The sequence below is a fragment of the Vigna unguiculata genome, chromosome 4 (genome assembly GCF_037176805.1).
Source record: "Vigna unguiculata cultivar grain cowpea cultivar isolate G323 ecotype 2 chromosome 4, ASM3717680v1, whole genome shotgun sequence".
In the NCBI taxonomy this organism is placed as follows: Eukaryota; Viridiplantae; Streptophyta; class Magnoliopsida; order Fabales; family Fabaceae; genus Vigna; species Vigna unguiculata.
The window spans coordinates 47,896,518-47,913,853 of record NC_140795.1 but is presented as its reverse complement, the minus strand read 5'-3'; the positions used below and the strand labels follow the sequence as shown (position 1 = coordinate 47,913,853).

Genomic DNA, 17,336 nt, shown 5'->3' with positions numbered 1-17,336 from the left:
AAGTCATAACGGACCTATTTCATAAAAAAAGGTATTTAGTATTTTTTTTCATTGATTAATCATATTGCGAAGTAATTACTTATTTGGTAGAAGTTAATATGTTAGCATTTTTTTTAGGTTAATTAAAGTGACTTTTTAAGGAATTTTTTAATTAAAGTGATCTATATTCACCATATGGGTTAAATCCTAAGTTTTGTATCTACCTAGTTTACAGAATAGTTTCAGTCGATAACACTAATCCCACTGTTACAATTAAGAGGATAAAAAATAGAAGTAACATTGAAGCTAGTGACATGATTTTCAATAAAATAATGGTGTATTTATTGTATCGAAGTGGATTTATTGTATTGATATTGATGATCCAAATTGATATATACAAGAGTTTCCTTATACAAATTAACGTACTCACATGTGCGATAGTATGTATATATAAATATAGATAATATTATATTATAAGTAATGATAATATAATATTATTAAATTAATATATAAAATAAAATTATATTTATTAAATAAAGCAAAATATATAAAAAAAGATGAGAGAATAATTGTTGATAAATAGAAAAAAAGAGAAAAACAGATATAGACGACTTTATAAAAAAGTTTATAAAAATAACGGTCAATTTTTAAAAATTTTATAAATAATTATATTTTAAAGAGTAAAATTAGTATTTTAAAATGTGGACAGGGAATCTTCTTTATATATTATTATAGATAACCTACTTAAAATTGTATACTTCAAGATAATGTAATAAAATAATAAAATAATAAATTAAAATAATAAATAATAATTATAATAATAAAATTATATTATTATAATTTTTTGTTATGATTTAATACCATTGAATAACTTGTCAACGTAAGAATTATTTGATATATTTTTAGTTAATAATAATTTAAGTAATAATATGCAAATTACTATTTATAGGAAAATGTATTTAAAATTTATTCTTACAAATTCCTTTTACTAATTTTAATTTTACTTTATTTTATTTTTTAAAATCATAAATAACAAATTTAATTTTATTTTAATATAATTTTCACTACATATGTTTAAATTTATATCATATTTCTCTATAAAGATAATTTGGTAATCATCTATTTTTATAAATTAAAACATTTTTTTAATCTATCAAACATACTCATCATTAAGAAACTCCCACAAACTTTTTCTTGAGATCCCTTCATCCATCTTTTCAAATCCCCTAATCCAAACAACATTACAATATCCTTTCCATTTCCTCAAATTCATTTACTCACTCCCCTCCCCTCCCAAACTTTTTTAATTTCTTTTTGCTTTTTCAATTTTTTAAATTATATGTGTTTAAATTTTTTTAATTTATATGTATCGTTTAAATTAGGTAGTAGTATATTGAAAAATTGATAAAAATTAAATTAAGTATTTTTTTTTTTTATTTTATAAAGTACAATATTTAATGTTAATAAATAGTAAAACATAAAATTAAATATAATAAAAAAAATTATTAAGATAATTTTCATTGTTTTCCTGTAATCTTTTGAGTTTTTCATATTTTGTACTCGTCTCTCACCTTTATCTAATTTCTTTTGTTATCGAAGAAAAAAACAAGTTAAATAGAGACTCATTTGTTGGTAGGGGGAGCTACTTCACCTATAAATGAAGAATGGTTTTGATTATGTTTTTGGATTAAAATAGATAATAGTTTTGGTCTAGTTAGGTTGTGCATTAGGCTAATAGTTTGTCTTTATCATATGTAAATCAAGCCTGCACCAGGTTGTGAATTAGGCCTGCATTGTGCTGAAATGGACCATTACACTCTTGCTTGTGCAAACATGAATGGTTAGCTGTTTAACTAATGGATTAGCTGTGAGTATTGCACTAAGGCAGTGAAAATACACTCACGATAATCGATTAGGTAAATTGCTAATCCATTAATGACAGCAGAGAAGTCTGTATAAAAGCTGTTTTTAAAATCTGTTTTAAGCCTGGAGAAAAATTGATAGATCACAGAGATTCTTTCTGAAAGACAGCCTTCTAAGAAACACAGAGATATTGAGCCTTCTGGAAGATCATTCAAGTGCAGATCCAAGAAGATTGATAGTTGATTCTACCATGATGGGTCTTGCTTGAATCAAGGAGCATATTGTTAAATTTGCACAACATAGGTGTATTCGTTTCTTGATTCTATTTATTATATTTCTGATTACAGTTACTTCTTTGTGTGAAGTGTAGGTCTAGGTGCAATTGCGTGGATGCATTGCTCCTAGGAGGAGTTCTTGATTGGTAAATCAAGTTCTTGGGTTTTTAGGGTCTAGAATTATATAGGTGTTCTTGTAATTCTTGGATCCTATCCGTGTTAGTGGAATCCTCCTAAGTGAGTTACTTAGGAGAAGACTGGATGTAGATTCATCTTGAATCGAACCAATATAAATTGTTGTGTATTGCTTCTTTCTCTTCTCTCACAATCTTTCTTGATTAAGTTAAAACAGTCCATTAACCCAAAACTGCAAAATTGATTAATTGAGGTTTAAAACTTAAAGACTTCGTCAAGATTTACCTTAAACCAAAGAAAAGATCATTAATCAAGATCCCTTCTTGGTTAAGATAAGTAGACAGATCTAGTTTTAACAATTGTTATTTTTGACTCCATTTTTTTATATCTTTTCTTTCATTTTTAAAGAAAAAAAAAGTAACTTTCTCTTGTCTCACTTGGTAGTAAAATACTTGTTTAATATTTAGCACTATTTTTTATCTCATGACATTTTGTATATTATTTTTTATGAATATAGAAGAGTAAGTAATGTATTATGTGACTTTTTATAGACAATTTTTGGTGGACTTGATCATTATAATTTTTTGTAGTAGTTATGTCTCTCAATTTTTGATTAGATTATGATAAATTATATTTTAGTCTTAAACTTGTTTTTCAAATAAGTATATTGATGAAAAACAAAAGAATAAATTTATTTTTTAAAATTGATAAAAGAAAAATGAAGATCAAAACATGACAATATCATTGCTCATAACAATAAAATGAAACAATGTTATGACTTTTAACAAAAATAGTTAAAAAATTTAGTTATTATTAAATTATTTGATAAGTTTAAAAATATGAAAAACTGATAAACAATCTTTTAAATATTTATAATTTTTTTATAATTATAACTATACTAAATTATGTATTTATTTTATTAAAAAAATAAATAACAATAATATTAAATATATAAATTTTAAATATATTATTTTGACTCTTTAATAAGCCTATGTTAACTATTTGAAAAAGTCATATATAAACAATCCTCGATGCTTATTTTCTCTCTGCCAATCCTGATCGATACAAAAAGATCAGCAAAGTTTTCCATCAATGAATGTTCAGTTCAGAGGAATAGTATCATTAGCTAGGATAATAGATGATTTAATTCAACTAATAAATTATTTAATTTGAACAAAATATTTCAAAATTATAAATTTTAATAATTTAAAAAAAAATCTATAATTCATTTACTTCAATTCAATATAATGAAAAGAGAGTTGGATTTAATTGAGTGTAATAAAAAAAATACCAGATTCCATTAAATCTAATTTTTATGGAGTTGAATGATAGATTTATTTAAAATTTAACCCCACCCCACCTACCATATTCATTCTTAAGAGAAGTTAACAAGATAGTTGAACATCACATCATAAAACTTGCAAACAAAATCATCTATGAAACTTGAATTTGACGATAATGATTAAAAGATGAGTTCATCTTTTTTGTGGTCTTTTATGCTCAAGGGATGGGATGTATCACCACTTTTCCAATGGCTCTGTTAGTCTTCAAATATGCAAATGCCTCCACAGCCTGAGAAAACGAAAATGGACTTTTAGGATCCAATATTGGCTTCACCTTCCCACTCTCCAAATAAGGTTCTAGTTTCTCCAATACAGTACCATCCGAAATGCGCATTACGAAGATAGCAGAAGAACTTCCACGTGCTGCTACTGTCACAAATTTTCCACCTTCCTTAACAGCCTTCGATGCTCTATCGATCTCACTCTGCCCTGAATTTGGAATCATTCGTACACAACAACTTTTCAATAATGTTACTGCACAAAATCTGACACACGTACAATAATTTATACAACATTGTTTTTTTTTATCTATCTGTGTATTGTTGCAGCATATTCATTGTACACGACAAAAACATAGGTTCAGAGTTTCAATGTCTCACCTACTGTATCGTACACCACATCAAACTTTTCTTCCAGCTCTTCAAGCTCCCCCTTTGTATAATCAATGGCTAAGTCTGCTCCCAAGTTCCTTAACAAATCCAGTTTCCCAGTACTCGCTGTGGCTGCAACCTTTGATGCCCCAAAAACCTGCTTCGCTAGCTGCATCATCAAACACATATATTAGAATACCCAATTACTCAGTTTGATTAAAAATGTTTTTACTAACCAAAGATGATTAAATATAGTATATGAAACCTGAATAACAAGGGATCCAACTCCACCAGCACCTCCAAGAACAAGAACAGATTTGCCAGCAGAAAACTCAACTCTTTCAAGTCCTTGATAAGCAGTGATGATGGCTAAAGGAAGGGATGCAGCTTCAGCAAAGCTCAAATTGGAAGGTTTGTGAGCCAATACTTTTTCTTCAACAGCAGTATACTCTGCCAAAGATCCAACACTTTTTGGATTGTTTATAGGATTCTCATTGATGTCACCATAAACCTCATCACCAACCTTGAATTTCTTCACTTCACTTCCCACTCTCACCACCACACCAGCAACATCATACCCCGGAACAGTCTTAATTCATTTCCAGCACCAAATTCAAGATTTAACATTGCAAAACGAGAAAAGAAGATATTATTCAATGACACAAAATGAAAATTCACGTACGATTACATAAGATAAAATGAAATCCTTACGGGCAAGGGAGAGTCGGTGTTCTTGAAAAAGCCAAGAGCTCTCTTATAATCCACAGGATTAAGGGCTGCAGCAACAACCTTAATGAGCACCTCGTCTTCCTTGATCTGTGGTGTAGGTATGTTGGATTCAAATTTCAGAGTCTCTTCTATGTTTCCATATTCTGAGTAAACCCAAGCTTTTATGTGTGATGGAATAGTAGGAGTACTCGCCATTGTATGAGTGGTTTGAAGGGAAAAAGAGTAAGAGGATGATAGAACTGAGTTTTGTGGATACCAATGATGTTGCAAGTTGCAACACCAACCATTCCTCTATATATAAAGAAAGAAAAATATTCATGTACAGTTGTCACCACTTGGTTCTCTTCTGCTTTCTTCTTTGTCAATGGCCATGAATTTTGTTGACAAACTATGCAAGAGTTCATGATGACGATTTTCTGGGAAGGTTCATGATGTTATGTACAGCATCTGCAATCAATGACTATATTCATCATTTTGTAAGAACTTTTTTGTTGAAATATAAATGTGATGGGTTTGAGGTATAATTTTTTTTTAATGTTATTAAAACTAAAAGAAAATTAATTTAGTAAAATAATTAAATTAGTGTTTTAATTTTTTAAAAATTGGAATACAAAATAAAATATTATAAAATATAATATAGATTTTATACTATTTTGTGATAATATAAAACTTGTTTAAGATGGTTTTAAAAATTATGTAAATAAGTGATATCTATTTTTGAGTAAATTACACCTTATTATCCGATGTAAATGTTACCTAACACTTAATCCTCCTTTATTTGACCCCATTAATTGTTTTTTTCTTAAGTTTAAAGTGGAAAAATATTTAATGCGAGAAAATTAAGGTCGATCAATAATGCTACGGATTTAAGGTTCTTTACATAAAAAAATTTTAAAAAATAATGATGTTTTGATTACTGAATTTTGATGATTTTATTTAATATTATGAGGTTTCATAAATAATTTTAAAATATCGAAAATAAAATAATAAAAAATTACTTCAAAAATATTGTCTAAGATAAATTTGTCAAAACTTAATAATAAAAAATAATTTTCCAAAATTGAAAAACGTGCAAGTGACTTGATACGTAAATAAAATGTGCAAGTGTGTTGACCTACTTATGTAAAATTGTAAGAGTTTAATTTTTGTTTTTCAGTAATTTAAATTGTTAAACTATTTATAACTTGGGTAGCACAGTGTTTAGCTTGAATATATATGAATTAATTACTTGATGAACATAATACAAGAGTCTTGTGAGAAGTTGGTCTCTGCTTCAAATTAAATATCTATTGATTAACTGAAGAATAAGTCAGTAAATTTAAATATAAGATAAGATAAAAAGAAATTGAGATACGATAAAATTAAAATGAATTTAAATTTTATTGAATGCTTAATAATAATAATAATAAATTACTAATGTTATGATAGTTGGCGATGTAGATGGTAAAAAAGAAAATTAAAAAAATAAAATAATAGTAATAGTATTGACATTATGGAATTGAAGTGTCAAAATTTTATTAGGATAAGTGACGGTAAAATACGATAATATAACAACTAAATTGATAATTTTTTATATAATTTGAGTTGATATACTTTAAATAAATTTGAAATAAACAAATAGAAAAATAGAAAGTTACTTTAGAAAGTTACTTAAAGACGGTGCAAAATCTGATTAATAATAATAAAAATGATAATAGTAGTAACATAATGGCTCTTAGTAGTAATGTAATGATTGTTGTAATAAGGAAACAAATGGTAACCATAAAGGTGCTGAAAAGTGATAGGGTTAACAATAGTGATGATGGTAAATAAGAAATTATAATAACAATAATAATATATATTAACAAAATATATATATATATATATATATATATATATATATATATATATATATATATATATATATATATATATATGTTAGGAATCCTATTTAGGATAACAAGATGTTGAATCGCTATCGATAGTATTTAATTATTAATCATTTAAAAGAACCCATCTCATTATTCATTGTTGGCAAACAATATTTGTGAATTTTTTTATGTCCTTAATTTAGATATTTTTATATTTTATTCTCTTAAAATTAAATAAAGTTATCTAAAATTTAAATAAAAATTTAATCTGAAAGTAGAATTTAAATCAAATTACTCAATTTTCTAAAAACCAAATTTAAATACATTGTGCTAAAATATAAATTTAAAAAATAATCTTTTAAAATATAAATATAGGATCAAATAAAAAAATAAAAATATATATGAAGTCAAATTATAAAGAATTTTTTAATTATAAATATTTTTTTTATTGATAATTTGTTAATAAATTGGTAATAAGTATTTGTAATTAGATACATGATATTAATTCCTTCCGTAAGAAAATAGAAGTAAGTATGTAATTAAATATCCATATATTCCCATATATTTATTAAAAACATCTTCTTAATTAGTATTGTTAAGATTTTTTTTTTCATCTCTACCAATACCAAATAAATGATTAAAATATGTTCTATCCTACTATATTGCCTCTTGTTTAAACTCTAAGGACTTATTCAATGAAAAGAAAAAGAAAAAAGGTATTTTGAAAAACTATCTTAAACAACTATTTATTGAACCTTTTTGATATACAAAATATAAATAATTTTTTGAAATAAAATAATAATATACATCGTTGCATTGATTGTATAAAATAACAAAAAGTTGTCGACCTCACACACTAGAAACTAAAAATGTAAAAATTAATTAAAATTTATGTTTGAATATCAAAGGATGGAAGAGGGATGAAATTTAAACCATTTTAGCTCGATTTCTAAATTATGTGAGAGCGGTAATAACAATTTTTTCTCCTATTTTTAATACAGAAATTAAAATAACTTTTCTAAGCACAGAGATAGAAGAGTAACTAAAAATTAAATTCATATAAAAAGAAGCAAATATTTGGTTGTACGTTGTATTAACAGAGTAAGCAAAAGACAATATTATACTGCATAATGTTACAGATCATTATTTGACAAAACAGAATAATTAATGCAGGAAATTCCAAAGTGTAGTTAAAAAGAGATCAGGAGATCCAACACCAATGAGACCTGAACACAATCACATAAGGTATTGACACCATTCTCAATTCAAAGTCTTAAGGCAATGTATTTATAAGTTTTTATTCTTATACAGTATTTCACTTTCTTATTTTTAGTTAATGTGAAACTTAGACTCAGACTTGGATTCTTAACACCGTTAACGTTAAGAGAAAGCACAAGAGATATTATAGTACATAATGTTCAGATCATTATTTGACAAAACAGAATACCACATGCAGGAAGTTCCAAAGTGTAGTTATAAGTTTACAACACAGATAACAACCATTGATATCTCTAAGAGATTTATCACAACACAGACACTGAAATAGGAAATACATGCATGCATGCATATTATGGAATGGGATATATAACCACTTTCCCAGTAGCTCTGTTAGTCTTCAAATATGAAAATGCTTCCACTGTCTCAGAAAATGGAAAAGGACTCTTAGGATCCAACATTGCCTTCACCTTTCCACTCTCCAAGTAAGGTCTCAGTTTCTGCAACAAATCTCCATCAGAAGTCAGCAAGAAAGGTATAGCTGGTGGAGTTGCAGGTGCCAATATTGTCACAACTTTACCACCTTCTTTAACACCCTTCAATGCCCTTTCACTTTCTCCTGTGTTAATATCATAATATATTCTGTTAAAAGTCCTACTACTTTGTAATATATAAGTGGGTGAAAATCGATAAACTCATCTCATAATATATAATTGGAATGTGGAATGCAAATCTTATCTTACAAATGAAGGGTCAACAATATTATGTTAACAAATTGATCATGTAAAGAAATTGAACACTGAAGATGAATCCAAATAACTTACCTACTGCATCGTACACCACATCAAACTTCTCTGCAAGTTCTTCAAAGTTCTCTTTTGTGTAGTCTATAGGCAAGTCTGCTCCCAAGTTTCTCAACAATTCCAGTTTTCCAGTACTAGCAGTAGCTGCTATCTTTGATGCACCAAACACATGTTTGGCGATCTATCTCATGAAACACACATTCACATTCAGCATACAATGTTATACTGATCAGTACAAAGAAGAAAACAGGTTTTTTTACAGGAATGGGACAACTTTGTCCTTTAATTACAAACATGGGATAGTTACTAATAAATTATATGACAGAGGCAGGAGTTTGAACGTAAGTCGTCACGTACACGACTTTTTCATAAAGTTTCAAAAATGTTATGACAACTTCTTTGTAATTATATTAGACTGAACTCATCATTGGCGGTGATAGTTTCTCTTGTAAATAATATTTAATCAAGGTCGTCAACCTCAATGACGACTTCGCTTTTAAAATTTTTAAGAAATTATTTTCCTACGTAACAACTTCACTTTAAACACTTTAAATCTAGTCCCATCTGCAAGATATGTTCTCTGTCATATAATTTATTAGCCAACTATCCATTTTTTATAATTAAGGGCAAAGTTATCCCATTCCTATAAAAAAACCAAAATATGATCATAAGAACAATTTTTTTTTTTTTTAAATTAGAAACCTGAATAACAAGGGATCCAACTCCACCAGCACCTCCAAGAACAAGAATAGATTTGCCAGAAGAAAACTCAACTCTTTCAAGTCCTTGATAAGCAGTGATGATGGCTAAAGGAAGGGATGCAGCTTCTGCAAAGCTCAAATTGGAGGGTTTGTGAGCCAATACTTTCTCTTCAACTGCAGTATACTCAGCCAAAGAGCCAATACTCTTTGGATGGTCCAGAGTAATCTCATTGATGTCACCATAAACTTCATCTCCAACCTCAAATTTCTTCACTTGATTTCCCACTTTCACCACCACACCAGCAACATCGTACCCTGGTGCAGTCTTCTCACCACAAAACGATGAAAAAAACGAGATTAAAAAACAACAAAAACTGTTATGCTATAATTAATAAGACAGGGTTAAGAAAAACATATATAGTTACTGGTAAAGGAGAATCAATGTCCTTGAAATCACCAAGAGCTCTCTTATAATCTACTGGATTAATGGCTGCAGCCACAACTTTGATGAGCACTTGATTTTCCATGAGGTGTGGTGTAGGCACATTAGGATCAAACTTGAGAACCTCTTCTATGTTTCCATATTCAGAGTAGATCCAAGCTTTCATGTGAGATGGAATACTTGTCATGGTGTTGTGAAGAATCGATAAGAAGATCCTTTGAGAGTGTTTGTTTGGAGTGAATGAGATGAAAAGAACTGAATGATGAGGATGGGAAGATTATGCAAAACACTATGCTATTTATAGCATACAATAACTATTTTTCATGATTTATATTTTATGAAAACTGCATACATTATTCTCTTTTGTTATGCCGAGTGATGATTTGTGTCATGACATCATCACATTTCAGAATTAAAGAAACGAAGAACCATTTTCCTCTTTACCTTCTTTGTTTGCTATGTTTTAGGACAACATAGACGATTTTCCAGCAAGATTCGTGATGTTTTGCCCATCTTCTTTGACGGATCAGTGTTCTTGGATGTGGTGAAGTTGATAAATAAAGAACAATGATATTTGTACATCTTTGAATTGCAAAAAATTGTTCATCACTGCATTTTTCTTTATTTCTCTTTCTATTCTGATCGTATATATTATTATATTTATATCATTTTTTTACTAACTTTTATTTCTGTGGGATATATTAAACAAGATAAAGTGCGTTCAATAAAATTGATGTATTTTCATTTTTTTCTAATTAGATTTCTCAGAGAAATATTATATATTTCTAACATAAATGTAAAAATTAATACTACGTACTTTTAACTTAAAATTTTAATATTTATATATATATATATATATATATATATTATCTTTTTTAGTAAATTCTCTCGAGAAAAAATCATAAAAAACAGTTTAAGAAAAGAAAGTATATAATAAGATGCATGTATAATGTTACGTAAGGTATGACGCATGAAGAGAGGAGTCAATGTCAATGTCTGAATGATGGTTGGTGACGATAATTGCTTTATCCTTATTATGTTCATTTCTATCGAAAAACATAAAAAAGTTCTGTTACGTCAAATAACAACAGAGAAAATAGAAAAGTCAACGTTAAATATGTTAAATATATGATTTCGTTATTTAATTTCGAATTAAAATTAAAATTAGTCTTTTTTAAGATTTTAACTTTATTAATTTTTTAAATTTTTAAATTATATAAATTTAATTATTTTAATTAAATTTTATTACATTTATTTAATATTTAGATACGTTTTTTAGTTAATATTAAATTAAAGATATATTAAATATGATAAATAATTTAGATAAATATTATTATCAAATATGTTTGAAATATAAAATAAATTAAAAAAATTAAATTTACGTCATTTTAAAATTGAAGAATTAAATTGGATAAAAAATTAAAAAATAAGCTAATTCTAATTTTCAAAAGAATCAACAAAATTTATTTAACCCAAAACTTTATCTGCTTAAGATTTTATAGAATACCTTTTTAAGAAGCAAATAGAAATATAAAAATAAGATAAATATAGAAATAATTGTATGCGTGAGCCTATTAGGGTGTGCAAAGGGAGCCATGCCCCACAAACCTTTTTCCCCAATTTTTTCTCAGTAAAATTAATATAATATAGAAATAAATAAATCTTTTTAATTTTATGGTGTTTTATAAATTTAGCATCTTCAAAATTTGTATTCATTTATTTCAAGGTAAATATATTTTTGTTATTTAATTTTTAATAAAAATTAAAATTAGTTTTTCTTTAAATTTTTGAAATATGTAAATTTAATTATTTTAATTAAATTTTGTAAAATTTATTGTCAAACTTTAAAAAATTTTGATTTTAATCATTTTTAATTAAATTTTATTAAATTTATTTAATGTTTAATTCTGAATTTGAATTTCTCACAAAACAAATCCGTCATGAAATACCCTTCGACATGATTTCCAAAGATCATGAAAACACTGAACTACAACACATACTAAGAAAAATATCACCTGAAATGTGACCGTTTTACAATGAAAAACCTACATATAATCACCTATTTTATGAATCTTAAACCCTTCTGTTCAAACAAGATGACATGTAAAATTTTCAAGAAAATTTTTCTTCTGTTTTTTAGAAAAACTTAAACACGTTTCTTTTCAAATCAATTTGAAATAGTTTTATGATTACTAACTAATATGTTCTTCATATAATCTAAAAACCATTATGTTTTAACTTAATCCATTGTTTTTTTAAATATAATTAATTATGTAAATGTGAAAATTTTTAAATCCCTTAATATAATCGATTATTACCTTAAATAATAAATTATTTCTAAAACATATGAAAACCAGTTTTCATCAAGATAATCATTATTTGAAATAATCATTTATATACTTAATTATTATGTTAAAAAGGAAAAAAAATAATTTTCAACACATTTTGACAACATTAAAATAATAATAAGTAATGGAAAGATAAATTATCAAAAAGAGGTTCATATATCATCAAAATCATTATCAAATTGACACATCATTCTTTATTGACACCTATTATAAGTTTATAAATTTTTATTTTTTAATAAAATTAATTAATAGCATAGTACATGTTAAAACATATTAAAAAATATGTTTTATTTAAGGATTAAATATTATGATCGTAAAAAAATAATGATTATGTTATTATCACTTTTGTGAATTGATACTGATGTTAGTATCATATTATTAATAAAAAATAATTAACGAAAAAACTTTATTCTATAAACTACTTGAACCTGTTCAACTGCTTTCAATTTTTTTCAACTTAATGACTTTATGCTATTTCACCTTTTTTCATATAAATAGCAGATAATTTTAATTTATAAATGAATGTTTATTTTACATTTTCCCCTGCCAATGGCCTACAATTCTAATGATTAAAAAAAAGTCCATCAAAGAGCAAGCAAAAGTATATAAATAAATAACCCTTCATATCATGAGAACCATATTAAATTAAGGGTATGTTTTTAATCCTTGAACTTTGACCTAAAATTGAAATTCGTCCTTGGTCGAAACTTTGATAAATTTTGGTACCTAAACTTTCAAAATGAATGAATATAATTCTTTTAACCCAATTTTGTTAACTTTTATTTAGGTTTCGAACGCATTTCTCAATAAATATTGAGCTAAGAATGTGTCAAATGACATAAACAGTTGAAAATTGAGTTAAAAGGACTCTATTCATTCATTTTTAAAGTTTGAGTAAGGACCAAAATTTATCAAAGTTTTGACCAAGGACGAATTCCAATTTTTTACTACAGTTCAGGAACTAAAAACGTACTTAACCCTTAAATTAATAACAGATATCAAGTTACTAATATAGTACTAAAGACTTTAGAATGATTTTACTATATATGATGCTCTCTTACTAACATTGGTTGTTTTTTCATGTAAACACTTCACTTCACATAGTTTGGTTCTTCTGTGCCTATTATAAAAAGTATATTCATAAAACAACTAAAAAAGGATTATAGATATATATAGTTATGTTTGGCTTTTCAATTCATCTGTGAAACAGAAAGCAACATGGTTAGATTTTATAATGAAGCCTTTCTTTTCCTGGCAAAATTTTTGAGTGCTCCAGCAGCATTTGAAGAAGTGGCTGGAATGATGGCTTTCCGAATCACAGAGACATTCCTAACAGTGTTAACAGCATGTCCTGCACTTGCCAACACATGCTCAGTAGCCTCTCCTGCTTCTTCCCCAAACCTGTTGCCAAACCACCCATTTTACCTAAGGTTACATTTATATATCCACAACATAGGTGTTAATCATAGGGTGTGTTTGTTTTTCTATTTAAACTGTTCAAAACTAAAAGGTTCAAGGTGTAGTTAAGTCATCATCACAATGGAGAAAAAGTCTTGTCCAAGTTACTTAGAGTTCAATTTCAGGCATAAATATTATCAATATGTGGTTCAACAATAAATTTTGGCTATTTTATTTCAAGAAACATAATAATAATAGTAATATTACCGGTTTGAAACCATTCTGGTTGCAGCTTTGGAGGTGGCAGAAAAGGTTTGTTTTTCAGCAGCTTCAGCTGCTTCAAAGACTCTTTCTGCCATTAAAAACAGAGATCAAGTTGATGGTGCTTGTTTAAAAGAATGAGATAAGCTTCATAAGTAGTGTATCCAATACAACAACAATAAGGTTGGTATATGAGAAGTGTTACTTACTGACTGAATCAAGGGAAGCCAATGGCACCTCTCTAGGGAGCATCTTTAGGAATGCCTGTCCTGGTTGGGATTTAAGCACACGCGTCATCATTGATCCACTCATTGTTGCAACACCATCAAGCAAAGATTTGGTTAAGTTTTCTGTCATGTTTGTCAGCTCTCTAACACTAGATTGCAAACATGAAAAGTAATCCAACTTAGTTTGTAATTGTACATATATGAAAATGAAAAGTTCTTATAGTCAATACTCTAATCCTTAAACATGAACTCATTACATAGTATAACTCAATCTCATCACATGTTTCAATACCGTTTGAGGTTTTCGTTCATTCCACTGTTCTTTGTGGCATCATTCCTCTTGTTCATACTTTGTCTGACCATGTTAGCATTGTTCTTTTCCGCAGCACTATTCAGGATCGCTTCCCCTATTTTTTGGACCTGCTTTTCTTAACAGGTTTTTGATGAAAAGCATAATGATTTATTTGTTTCTTTTCAAATGAGGGGAAAAACAACAAAGCATATACCTCAGTTTATTCTAATTTGTAACCACATAGTTTGATGTGTTTATCTATCTCTATCTCTAATACATTTCAAATTCTTCCTCTTTTTTCTTCCTTAACTATAAATTGTTGGATGATAAACATTTCCCTTATAAAACCAAGGTTTTTCTTCTAAGAGGAACAAACAGTTTAGTAACTAAAACATCTCATACCAGAAAGTTTCTCTTTTTTGACAATCATCTCTAAGCCAAGCTGTTGACTGAGAATCTCATACTTCATTATTTTCATAAACAAGGACCTTGATGCACCATACTCACAACTAAGAATTCTCACATTCAATCTGACTTTAACACAACATAGTCGGTGTTTCAATCTCACTCAATCTTCCTAACATCAAAATTTCATATTGTAAGAACTAAGGAGTAATATAAGAGAAACACCAAAAGATTTCATATTCTAACACAACATAGACAATGTTTTTTTCATTGAATGAAAAAAGTTGCATTGACTTATGCTATCAACCTACTTTTAAACTGAACCCATTTAAACATAAATCATTTCAATTCAAAATCATTTTTAACCATAATGAAAAGAAAAACCAGTAAAGTGCCGGTGTTATTCAACAGATAAACCAAACCTGGTTGGTGTAAGCATTGCTGCACATGAAGATACCCTTAACGATCTGACCAGTTCCTCCTGCAATGGCCCTGGCAAGAAAGTGGTTGTAATCCTTAACCCTTGGGGCAAAATCCTCCCAATCAAGATCACTCTTATTGCTCCTTTCCAACCAAGAAAAGCAACAATGATCCTTCAGAAAAGAATCCAGCATCCTCATGATCCCATAACACTGTTCCGGAAAGGTCACACCATAGCTCAGAGGCTCACCACCGTCTTTCACAGGCAGAGAGAAGAGATAGTGAAGATCATCCACCTTCACCACTGGCTCGTCCTTTGTCAAGGGCCACTGAAAACTGCTTCCGACTTTTATGACTGTTGCCAGTGCCACGTTCTGCTCCATGACCCTCATGATTGTGAAGTGCCCTTGAGCCAGTTCAAGGGCTTCTCCTTCTCCCATCAGATGAACTTTGCATCCTGGGATCTGTAGCACAAGTTCTTGGGTGGGAGTTTTGGGTTTCTGCAACTCTTGAAAACCCATCTCTGTTTTTCGTCTGTTTGCCATGTTCTTTCTTTGGGTCCTTTTTCTTTTCACTGTCTGTATTCAAAATCTATTACCAATAAATATATATTTTATTTATTGATAATAAATTACCCATCTCAGTTTAGTTAATTAATTAGTAATTAGTTTTCCATAAACTTTCTTTTACCACACGAGTTTGAATCGCACATGATCCTCCATCTCACGTTTTTGCTTTTTCTCTAGCACCATATTATACCGACTCAAACATCGAGGCGACCCAATTTCTTATCATTTTTCCTCCACTTTCAATTCTTTGCTTTTTTACTATTATGTTTAATCAATTTCATACAGATTAAAGATAAGAAAGGCTTAAAGTATTTAATAAGTAAATTTTAATTTATAAATCAATTTTGTAAGATTAACATTTAGATTTAAAATTTATTTTTCAAAATGATATTGATATAATTTGATATGTATTTTAATAACATTCATTGTTTGTTACGTATTATTAAAAAATTAGTTATCATTGGATTCAATGCATCACTCTATCAAATCACTATTAATATAGGAGTGATCGTAAATCTCATCTTACAATGTTGTTTTTGTAGAATTAAATTAAACATAAAATATATTTTTTAAGAATTCATTTTATTATCTCATTTGTTAGAAATTTTTGTTTTGTATTATTGAATTAGATTTAAAATTTACTTTTTAACATAGAATTAGCTTCACTCAAAACTTATTATAATAACATATGTTGTTTGTTGTGCTATAAAAATATGTTATTTGTCAAGTCTATCGTGTGACATGTTATCAAACCATCATTAATATTTAATAAACTCGAGATATATGTGACATGTGAGTTAGATATTCATATCAACTAGAAATAAACGAGTTTATAATATATATATATATATATATATATATATATATATATATATATATATATATATATATATATATATATATATATATATAAAAGTGTAAATTTCATCTTATAAATAAATTTTATAAAATTAAATATTAAACTTAAAATCTACATCTTAATAATTCATTTCATTATCTTATTTGTTAGAAATTTCGTTTGTTATCGGGTTAATGGTGGATGTTTGGTAGATTTTCAAAATAATTCCTATTACTTATGTGATATTCTCAAAAGAATAAGTTTTATCTAAAGATATTGTTTGCTGGTCTATAAAATGAAAGACTTGTTTTGGAATTTCTTTGGTTAGTTGATGTTCATTTTTATGTAACGGGTAAGACAGTGATCTCCCAAAATAATATATTGTTCTAGTTTGAATTTTTTCTTTTTTTCTATTCGAACTAAACATAACATTGCACACTCAAAGCTAAGTATTTATTTGTGCGTACAACAAATATTTACTTAAATTCGTATTTTGAGACATAATTGGGATGCAGACTTATAAAATTTTAATAGTTATATTATAATATGAAATATTATAAATCATATAATTACATTATGAAGAAATAGTATAAGTGTTGAAAATTTGTAAAAATTGTGAAAATATGAGAAATATAAAATATACGATAAATATA

General features: G+C 27.4%; 3 protein-coding genes across 4 annotated transcripts; all 3 read right to left on the bottom strand.

Annotated features, from left to right (window-relative positions):
* Positions 1–3,526: 3,526 nt before the first annotated feature.
* Positions 3,527–5,273, bottom strand: LOC114182582 (2-methylene-furan-3-one reductase-like). Of its 2 annotated transcripts, XM_085672742.1 has the most exons (5): positions 4,897–5,273; positions 4,451–4,774; positions 4,195–4,354; positions 3,914–4,024; positions 3,527–3,824 (listed from the first exon to the last, which is right to left on the bottom strand). In XM_085672742.1, exons 1-5 carry the CDS (start codon positions 5,107–5,109, stop codon positions 3,793–3,795), a joined length of 840 nt encoding a protein of 279 aa, XP_085528868.1. In that variant the 5' UTR covers positions 5,110–5,273; the 3' UTR covers positions 3,527–3,792. The 2 variants fall into 2 exon arrangements, with proteins under 2 accessions (XP_085528868.1, XP_027925280.2); XM_028069479.2 differs by having other exon boundaries at positions 3,527–4,024; positions 4,897–5,264.
* A 2,893-nt stretch (positions 5,274–8,166) lies between these two features.
* LOC114182354 (2-methylene-furan-3-one reductase-like) lies at positions 8,167–10,206 on the bottom strand. The gene is made up of 4 exons (XM_085672743.1): positions 9,909–10,206; positions 9,485–9,808; positions 8,804–8,963; positions 8,167–8,598 (listed from the first exon to the last, which is right to left on the bottom strand). The coding sequence occupies exons 1-4, from the start codon at positions 10,110–10,112 to the stop codon at positions 8,333–8,335; spliced, it is 954 nt and encodes a 317-aa protein (XP_085528869.1). The 5' UTR covers positions 10,113–10,206; the 3' UTR covers positions 8,167–8,332.
* A 3,092-nt stretch (positions 10,207–13,298) lies between these two features.
* On the bottom strand, positions 13,299–15,859 carry LOC114181066 (senescence/dehydration-associated protein At4g35985, chloroplastic-like). The gene is made up of 5 exons (XM_028067396.2): positions 15,279–15,859; positions 14,452–14,579; positions 14,142–14,308; positions 13,939–14,023; positions 13,299–13,674 (listed from the first exon to the last, which is right to left on the bottom strand). Exons 1-5 carry the CDS (start codon positions 15,819–15,821, stop codon positions 13,503–13,505), a joined length of 1,095 nt encoding a protein of 364 aa, XP_027923197.2. The 5' UTR covers positions 15,822–15,859; the 3' UTR covers positions 13,299–13,502.
* Between the last annotated feature and the right edge of the window lie 1,477 nt (positions 15,860–17,336).